The sequence below is a fragment of the Haliotis rubra genome, unplaced genomic scaffold (genome assembly GCF_003918875.1).
Source record: "Haliotis rubra isolate DU_JTF1 unplaced genomic scaffold, ASM391887v1 Scf417, whole genome shotgun sequence".
NCBI classification, from domain to species: Eukaryota; Metazoa; Mollusca; class Gastropoda; order Lepetellida; family Haliotidae; genus Haliotis; species Haliotis rubra.
In genome coordinates, this window is record NW_025767099.1 from 949,760 (window position 1) to 960,300 (window position 10,541).

The 10,541-nt window shown below is 41.4% G+C and overlaps 1 protein-coding gene across 1 annotated transcript; it reads right to left on the reverse strand.

Annotated features, from left to right (window-relative positions):
- Positions 1-738: 738 nt before the first annotated feature.
- LOC124288404 (cholinesterase-like) lies at positions 739-8,703 on the reverse strand. The gene is made up of 4 exons (XM_046724925.1): positions 8,666-8,703; positions 2,757-4,232; positions 2,469-2,632; positions 739-1,761 (listed from the first exon to the last, which is right to left on the reverse strand). Exons 2-4 carry the CDS (start codon positions 4,229-4,231, stop codon positions 1,724-1,726), a joined length of 1,677 nt encoding a protein of 558 aa, XP_046580881.1. The 5' UTR covers position 4,232; positions 8,666-8,703; the 3' UTR covers positions 739-1,723.
- Between the last annotated feature and the right edge of the window lie 1,838 nt (positions 8,704-10,541).

Genomic DNA, 10,541 nt, shown 5'->3' on the forward strand with positions numbered 1-10,541 from the left:
TAAAGCTTAGTTAGCTAAAATGATATGTTATGATAACCTCAATGTATTTTTATCTACAAAGTGTCTTCTAAGCTGTATCGAAGACGAAGTTCACTTTTTCAGACAAGCAGACAATAGTTTTTCTTTATGAATAGTATCATAATAATCCGTCTGCTTAAAAAATGTATCAACTGCTAGCATCCACAAACACAAAACTCTTGAAATCTTGAAATGCGCACTGTTTGCAGTATGTTTAAGCAATATGGATCACGTGGCTCCAAACGCAAATAAACTTGTTACTTGTTGTACGTGGATTAGGAGTATGTCTCGTCGAATCCGTGGTTTTCTTGAATCTAGAGCCTGATTCCGGCGATGTTAGTGATTTTGACTATTTATGACTTGTCACCCATCGAACATGTCGGGGATATCCTTTGACGGAGCGTGCGTCACCGTCAACAACCACACACCACTCTTAATACACTTGACGAAGCGCTGCAGGAAGAATGGGATGGAATGAACCAAGTTGACATTGGATGTTTGACGAGAAGTATGCCTCGTCGAATCCGAGATTGTCTTGAGAATAGAAGCAGATTCGAACGATATTCATGATTTGGATTTTTTATGATAAATATCGTGATGGACAATAGGTCGCTTTGGTCAATCCTCTAGCAAAGTCTGCGGTCATCTGACGTTCAACGACTAATGCAAATCTCTGTCAGATGTCCCTTTTACATTTCTCTTAAAGATGTAAAATATAAATACTTGTGATACCTGTTTATTGAATCCGTTATTGCTGAAATATTGCTAAAAGCGGCGTAAAACTATACTAGCTGTTTATTGATTATCTACTTCGTCTTAAAACAGTATTATGCGTTGTACGGCTGTGTTTCTTGGTTTATCGTCACCATATCCGTTGTTTTCACCTCACGTGTAAACTACCGACACCTGCAATGCTTACAGCTTTCAAACCACATCAAGGCAACTGAAATCATTAACTTTAAACCTAACTCAATCGTTCACTGTTATATTTCTAAACTAAATTGACCTCATCGTTTGTCATAGATCGCCTCCGACCTTACAAGCACTTGGACAGTGGTTTTGTTTGTTTCTTTACACTTTTCCATGTAAGTAATCGTGCCTGGACCTGTCATCCAGTGATCAACATCATGAGCATGTGTCTACGTCAATGGGATACATTGACATGCATCAGCGGGCCTGATCACCCGATCCCTTTCATCGTCTCATATGACCCATATGTTCTTGGTGAGAACAAGGTTGTCAAATGCAATGCGAGCATGTGTTTTTGTTTCCATGTTCTTGTGAAACTAATGCATCTATGTAGACCACTTGGCTTCCCCGAGTCAATGACGCAGATAACAACTGTATCAGTTGACTATCAAGTATGTAGCGTAAATGCCAGTTTTCTAGTCAATGTAGATATTGCATACATAATTTAACCCAGCAGGGCAAAAATGAAACAAACTGTTTAGCTTACAATGCAGCTACTACACACACGCACTAACTGACTTGCAGGACACAGTATGCTAAAACAAATTTGACATGAAACCACGACGAACAACATAATTATTCCACGAAGTCGTTGACAGGTGTCTGTGGTTGATTTTGGAAGTGAATGTGATTAAGCCGTACAAAAAGGGACTTCACATACAGTTCAAAAGGGCGTTAAAAACATTATGATGTATCTGTATTTCAACTTGGGACAGATTAGTATGATGCTGTCCTATCATCCTCTTGTGCAGTACTCCTGCCCTTCTGGTGAGTCTGAAACACAACCATGAATTCTCTATTTCCCTTGATGCACTTCAGTATCATTCATGCACAGAGAAACCCCTTTGTCACTCGCTAATAAATCAATGGTGATGTTAGCATTGAACCATCTCTTTCTCCACCAATGCTAGTTAATAGGGGAGTGAGCTGTACCAAACGCTGCTTTGGACAGTATTTCAGTTCAATCAGAACCAAAAGAAATGCATGTCTTAGACGTTTGTTGCAAGCATAATAGTTTGGATTCCAACTGGCGATCATATGTTTCTGGTGTCTCGAAGTCGTGGACAATCTGAGATGACTGTATTTTAATTAAGAACATCAGCGTCAACATCGGCATGAACATATCGATATGAACTATCACTGGGAACAGTGAAATCATTCTATTGATTTGTATTGATTTGCGACTTAAGAATTTTAAAATACAATTTTTAATTACATCATATTTCCTTTTTGGTTCTTGGTTTCAAACATAATTCTCGTACAGACTGATTCATGGTTAACTATATAGTTTCAGCATGGGAATCAACAACTACCAATTCAAACGAATCTCTTCTTCATTCGACTGTGTGTAAATTGAAACAATAACCACAAAAACATTATCTATCATCGTAAATATTTACCCTAACAAAAGAAGTATCCAGGTCACTTCTAAAACCATTCATTTATGTGTACCAACAACCGATGATCCATTATTAATTTACCTTTAGAAATCATGGGTAGAATCCTGTTGATGAAGACACATTCGTGGTGGACTACCCCGTGTCCTGCTGCTAATTTGCTGCCCACGTCAAGGGCCATGTAGGAGAGATCAGTGTTGTAAGAGGCTGGCCAGTTCACCTTGACGGGAACAGGAGCGTTCGGATCGCTGGATACAGATAAGAAAACTTCAAGAAATCTTGATTATCTGACAAAAGATTATTTTTAAAGGGTGAATCAGTAAAAGTTTGTGTCATTAAAATTGTATTTCACTGGCTCATTCATTCACTCACCCTGACTTGGCAAAGTTGGTCCAGTACGTCATGATGGTCCTGCTGAGTTCCATCTCCTCCTCTGTATATCCCAGAGACTTTTCCAGAACCCAACCAAACACAAAGTCAAGCTCGTACCAGTGGGCTGCTCCCATCCACTTTGGATTCGGACTAATTGACAGTCGATGATTAAAACTGTAGACGTAGGTAGGGTTGGCAGGAGAGTACAATCTGTCAAACTCAAGATGAGGACACTTGATATCCCTATCTGAAATCATGCGTGTCACTACATCCAAATGGTGAGTGTCCCTTAGAGGGGATGTTTGACTTTCATAAAACAGGCGAAGAGGCTCTACAAATTCTCTACCAGTAACAGAGTCAAAGGTAAGAAGACTTTCATATTCTGGTTGACTTAAAATAAGCGTTTCATGTAATGTGGACACGTTTCTCATCTGCTTCAAAGCCATTGCCAAAAATAGTGTAATCTCGTCTCCTGTGAACCCATGCAATACACTGGTCTGCTTGATGGATCCGCTGGACAGAAGACTTTTGGGGTCATCAGGAAGGAAGTACCCATCCACTACTGGAACAAATGCAAGACCTTCATCAAACAAAACGCGCTGAAGGTCTGCCATATCTTGTGCATCTGCTGTTTTCAAGCACTCATGGATGTCTGCATCAGTTGAAGATGAAGGACATTCAAGATGATCAGCAAACTTCTGTATTGCTAATTTTGCTGTTTTGGGCACCGTGTATGCCCATGGGCAAGTGAGGGTCCCACTCTGCATGATGGCTCTGTCAAACAGGTCACGTGACAGAGGTGACACCAGGTGGTCACTCACGCTGACACCACCAGCACTTTCTCCAAAAATGGTCACTCGGGTTGGATCTCCACCAAAGTTGGCAATATTGTCTTTCACCCACTGTAAGGCCAGTCGTTGATCCATCAAGCCCATATTGCCAGGGATGGTGTCTGGTCCAAGGTAGCTGAACCCTAGAGGCCCCAATCTGTAATTCATTGAAACAACGATGACGTCATTCTCTGCTGCAAGGTATTTTCCTTCATACAGTGGCATTCGTGTAGATCCACTATAAAAACCTCCACCATAGATCCAGACCATCACTGCCAGATTGCCAACATTGTCTGACGGAGCCCACACTGAAAGATGAAGGCAGTCTTCACTGTAATCGTCGGGTATCTGTTTGTGAGTCTCATCTGTGTCAAGAGCATCTTTAATTTGGAAGCAAGATGACGACGGTTTTTGTGCATCCCAAACTTCCGGCCCCCATGACTCTGAAGGCTGTGGATATTTGAAGCGGAGATCGCCTACAGGAGGCTTGGCATATGGAATTCCATAGAATACGTCAATGGACTTGCCCAACACTGACAGTCGTTGTCCAAGAAGTGGTCCATTTAGAGTTGACACTTTCTGAGTCCTTGCAATATGTAACACCGCCAACAAAGTCGCAAGCGCGAATTTTGCTCCTGTCCCCATTCTGAAAGAATGGAATACATTCAGGTATATATCTCCCTTCATTACTTGACAGTGTATGTTTCCAGTTGATCATAGTTCCTTTATTTGGGATATATGAAGCAAATATCCAAGATAGTACAAGCCAAACGTGTGTTATATAGCACTTCATTTCATTATCAATGTTGCATATTATAATAGATAATTTTAAGAAGGTTATGTAGAGGACAGTAGTGTATGCATATAGTTTGAGAAGGATTCAAGAGTACTCTGGGGTGTCTTCTGTATAGAGTTATCTAAATTGGAAAAGAAAATTTTGGAATCTTTGAGATATGTAGATGAATGGGCCTCTATTATATTACAACGGGAGCAGGACAGTTGCCACCTAGGACAATTGGCCTCTAGGATAACTGCCACCCAGGACAACTGCCACCCAGTTATTTTTCTATAATTGTGAGGACAATTGCCACCCAGGACAACTGCCACCCAGTTATTTTTCTACAATTGTGAGGACAATTGCCACCCCGGACAACTGCCCCCCAGTTATTTTACTATAATTGTGAGGACAATTTCCACCCAGAATTTGAATGTAGGTTTGTCAATTAACTTTAGATGATGGAAAGTCAATGCTTTCTTGGTATATTATTCTGACTTTTAACCTTGAAGTAGTTTTGAAATTTCGATTTTGATGAAATCTGAATGGCAATTGTTCAGGTGGCAACCTGGCTCTTGCTTTAGAAAATTATGGCATTTTATTAGTAGTAGTATTATCGCCGACGTCATTACTGTTACCATTCAAGGTATATTTCGCCGCGAATAGATGCAACATTGCTGATGCGGCTTAAAGCAATATTCACTCACTAACTCTAGGTATATTGTGTACAGCCTTTGTAGATATACTGTGAATACAAAGTTAAGCGCCACCCAGTTTATTTTGCCAATATAGGTTGTCTCAGAAAAAACAAAACAACTATCATAATTTGGTTTAGTACTTTTTGTCTAAAAACCAAAACCATTATGGAAAGTATCTTTTACTTTAAACGGGATGTATACGCTTTTGAAAAAATATGTATTTGTTTTCATCAAAAAGGTTACCTTCTTTTGAAAAGTGAAAATCAGAAATGACTGTTATATGGTCATATGATTGTCATTTTTGACAAGTGAAACCTAAGTGTAATAGAGTTGTATGAGCAGAATAGGAATAGTTATTTTGCTATAAAAAGCAGTGCCGTCATATCTTTAATAATATTTCCTTTAATTGTAAATACAAATGATATGATATCTCTATATCGGTTACCAGATGAACCTTCTGTAACTATGGATTGGTCTTCCCAATTATTTTAGCCTAACATTTCCACAGCTTTACATCTTAGTTTTGAAATAGGCTGGCGACTAACTTTGTATTCTCGCTATATATTACCATGACATTTTGAAACACAAATTTGTGTTGGGTTCGGAGACATTAAGGTAGTCATCTTATGTACATGTAAACAATAACACATCTATGTATCATTACCGAGGTTCATTTGAGGCTAGGGCGCCAGTTAACTTGGTAATACAATGACAATCAGCTGAGAGACTTTTCAGCTGAGATGTTTTACATGAAAGATCAAATATCTGTTCACATGCATAGCTTATAAACAGTTCAATAAGTAAAGGCGTCCGTTCCCAGTTGTCTTCATTAGTTGTTGTGGCCACAATGAACCCCAAACCCTGCTCTGCATCGTCTTGGCGTGGTCTGTATAAATCTATAAATTCGACCTTGTGAAATTCTAGCCCATTACTCTTGCAATACCTGCGTCGTGTGATCTAATGTCTGGGGCCTTGGGTGACGTTCACGTACGCATCGGCCGAGGTCATTGCTAAATGGGGTTGAGGTCGGGCGATTTGGAAGGCCATGAAAGCACTGCAATGTTTTCATGCTGAAGATACTGAATAGTGGCATGTGTTGTGTGGGGCCTGGCGTTATCTGGCGCTCCCTCTGGCGCTCAGTGATCGAAACCATCTGAAACTTTAAAATTTCGTATGTGTACCGAATAGCAGTTCAATTGCCCTGAAGGCGTATCAAGTTCAAGTGTGGGATACGGCTACCCATATCATTACACCCCTCACCACCATATCGGTCAGCCTAGGAGACTCTTCCATCACAGCACTGAAGCAGAAAGCGTTATTCGTCACTGAACCGTGCACGTCGCCAGTTTTGTATATTCCAGAATCGAACATTATTGCAACACTGGACCCGTCGACGTCGATGTAGTCGTCACAGCACAGGCCCAAAACAGGGTCCAGCTTCTCGCAAACTTGCAGTTGCCGTTGCTGGGACATTTCGATTCTGCAAATGAAGTGCATGGATGCACCTGTCCTTCGCTGTAGTGGTGGTCCGAGATCTACTAGGCCGATCTTGCGTGAAGATGGTACTCTGGTGAACATTGAGCTGACGTGCAACGGCAGATTGAAACTCCCCTGTCTCCAGACGTCAAATGGAAATGTTTCGAGTTACAGCAGTAGGTCGTGGCATAACGATATTCTCCCATAACAAGGAATCCCAAGAGAGACCCGGGCTGGAGTAATACCACGCTGGGTCAAGGCCGTATTGTTTCGAGAACGTTTTTCTGAATATATGATATTCCTTGAGAACAATCAACCCAGGAGTACATAACCCTGACTGCCTGTCAATCGCAAGTAGGTTAACAGTCACATCACCATCTCACTACTGTTTGAACAGGGGTACATTGTAGGTAAACAGTCACATCACCATCACACTACTGTGTGAAAAGGGGTATATTGTAGGTTAACAGTCACATCACCATCTCACTACTGTGTGAACAGGGGTAAATTGTAGGTTAAGAGTTACATCACCATCTCACAACTGTGTGAACAGGGGTACATTGTAGGTTAAGAGTCACATCACCATCTCACTACTGTGTCAACAGGGGTACATTGTAGGTTAAGAGTCACATCACCATCTCACTACTGTGTGAACAGGGGTACATTGTAGGTTAACAGTCACATCACCATCTCACTACTGTGTCAACAGGGGTACATTGTAGGTTAACAGTCACATCACCATCTCACTACTGTGTGAACAGGGGTACATTGTAGGTTAACAGTCACATCACCATCTCACTACTGTGTCAACAGGGGTACATTGTAGGACAAAGAGTCACATCACCATCTCACTAGTGTGTGAACAGGGGTACATTGTAGGTTAACAGTCACATCACCATCTCACTACTGTGTCAACAGGGGTACATTGTAGGTTAACAGTCACATCACCATCTCACTAGTGTGTGAACAGGGGTACATTGTGAACAGGGGTACATTGTAGGTTAACAGTCACATCACCATCTCACTACTGTGTCAACAGGGGTACATTGTAGGTTAACAGTCACATCACCATCTCACTACTGTGTGAACAAGGGTACATTATAGGTTAACAGTCACATCACCATCTCACTACTGTGTCAACAGGGGTGCATTGTAGGTTAACAGTCACATCACCATCTCACTACTGTGTCAACAGGGGTACATTATAGGTTAACAGTCACATCACCATCTCACTACTGTGTGAACAGTACATTATGGGGTACTATTGTAGGTTAACAGTCACATCACCATCTCACTACTGTGTGAACAGGGGTCACATATCTCACTAGGTTAACACTGTGGGGGTCACATCACCATCTCACTACTGTGTGAACAGGGGTACATTGTAGGTTAACAGTGTGAACAGGGGTACATTGTAGGTTAACAGTCACATCACCATCTCATCATCTCACCATCTCACTACTGTGTGAACAGGGGTACATTGTAGGTTAACAGTCACATCACCATCTCACTACTGTGTGAACAGGGGTACATTGTAGGTTAACAGTCACATCACATCACCATCTCACTACTGTGTGAACAGGGGTACATTGTAGGTTAACAGTCACATCACCATCTCACTACTGTGTCAACAGGGTACATTGTAGGTTAACAGTCACATCACCATCCATCTCACAGGGGGTACATTGTAGGTGAACAGTCACATCACATTGTAGGTTAACAGTCACATCACCATCTCACTACTGTGTGAACAGGGTACATTGTAGGTTAACAGTCACATCACCATCTCAGGGTACACCTACTGTGTGAACAGGGGTACATTGTAGGTTAACAGTCACATCACCATCTCACTACTGTGTCAACAGGGGTACATTGTAGGTTAACAGTCACATCACCATCTCACTACTGTGTCAACAGGGGTACATTGTAGGTTAAGAGTCACATCACCATCTCACTACTGTGTCAACAGGGGTACATTGTAGGTTAACAGTCACATCACCATCTCACTACTGTGTCAACAGGGGTACATTGTGAACACATAAGCATATTATATAACGTTGGCATGAACACAATAAACATCATGCAAGTCAAGTAACTCCATAGGAATATCATGTCATTTTCATCGCACACCTTGTACCTGACTCTACAGGTTCACTCTGTACACTACTTGTGTACACACTATAGTAAACAACGAACACGTGCTTGGAAACAACCTGAAGGCCTCAGCGTTGGGTAGGTTATTGACCGACCTATTTGCCTCAGTCCTCAAGGACACACGATATGGTCTATTACAACAACACTGGAATTTACTATCATCTGTATTTCATGCTATCACTTGCTTTGATGGCTTGAAATTCAACACTACATATGTAAACACAGACGCGCTGTTAAACCAGTGCTACATCACACACATATTGTTCACTCTCATGCGAGCTAAATACATGGTGTCCATTCCTAATGCAGGATATTAACCATTCCCAAAACACACGAGTGTGAAAACCTACAAATGGTATCCTTACTTTGAGTGAGTGAGTTTGGTTTTACGCCGCTTTTAGCAATATTCCAGCAACATCACGGTGGGGGACACTAGAAATGGTCTTCACACATTGTGCCCCCACACACACACACACACCCAGCTGCAGTTACCAGTTAATGACTGCACCCCTTTATGTTCCAGTGGTGGAAGTACAAAAACGACTTGTTAAAATGTTTATCAGTGTATCATATAGCACATGTATGTGTAAACAGATATTCCACATCGTGTCTGCATGGTCCGGCTTACCCTAAATCTACTTTGCATGTGGAAGAATGGATGGGGGTGTGAGTGAGTGAGTGAATATGGCTTTACACCACTTTTAGCACTATTGCAGCAATATCACGGCGGGTATTTCAGAAATAGGTTCACACATTGTACCCATGTGGGGAATCGAACCCAGGTCTTCAGCGTGACGATCGAAAGCTTTATTTAACCACTCGGCCACCCCACCGCCCCAGAAGTATAGATGAGAAATCCACAGAACAGAATCCGTGGGCGTTTTAAGTCAGTTCTGAAGAAGTGTAATACATTGACTACTGTAATCGGTGGTTACAGCATTTACAAATGGGAACACCACCGTCGTGGACGAACGTGTCTTGTGACAGGACAATCAGAAATGCCATTATGTCTTCAGAACACCAGACTATCATGTTTCATCCAAATCCAAACATACAACACATGCGCATTTATCACACACAAAGATACTAAATCTTTTCAAAATTGGTCTGTATGTATCCGGTTAGGGTGTTTAGTTCGTCATTACCATCACCGTGGATTACATACCAATGGTGGTGTATTACATACCAATGGTCGTGGATTACATACCAGTGGTTGTGGATTACATACCAGTGGTCGTGGATTACATACCAATGGCCGTGGATTACATACCAATGGTCGTGGATTACATACCAATGGTCGTGGATTACATACCAATGGTCGTGGATTACATACCAATTATCGTGGAGTACACACTGGCGACGTGTAGGGCATGTATTACTCACAGGTTTTCAATCCACACCAGGTCAACACCTTGCGATGTAACAACATCACATTAAGTCCAGTTTAATCTCTCATTATGACATTTTAAAATTAACTGACATACAAAATTTAATTTACATTTTGTGCGTTGTGATTACCATCCACGTAAATATTGGAAAACAGTTTGATTTAGTCAATAACATTCTCAAGTATCAGAGATATCCTTTAGAGTGATGGCCTATATACCATTTGGCTTGTCCGATTATAGAAAGTCTGTACAAGATCATCAGTGAATGTACACAAAACAGTGAAGTTATCAAAGTAGGGTGAGTGAGTGAGTATGTCTTTACGCCACTTTTAGCAATATTCCAACAATATCACCACGGGGGACACCAGAAATGAGCTTCACACATTGTACCCATGTGAGGAATCGAGCCCGACTCTTTGGCGTGACGAGCGAACACTTTAACCACTAGGCTACCCTACCGCCCA

What these genes read in the sequence shown, in the direction of transcription:
- LOC124288404 (XM_046724925.1), bottom strand. Translation starts at nt 4,231, where the DNA reads ATGGGGACAGGAGCAAAATTCGCGCTTGCGACTTTGTTGGCGGTGTTA. An exon ending in ACCAACTTTGCCAAGTCAGG is followed by an intron (nt 2,633 to 2,756) that starts GTGAGTGAATGA and finishes ATCTGTATCCAG; the next exon opens with CGATCCGAACGCTCCTGTTC. An exon ending in TCTACCCATGATTTCTAAAG is followed by an intron (nt 1,762 to 2,468) that starts GTAAATTAATAA and finishes GTTGTGTTTCAG; the next exon opens with ACTCACCAGAAGGGCAGGAG.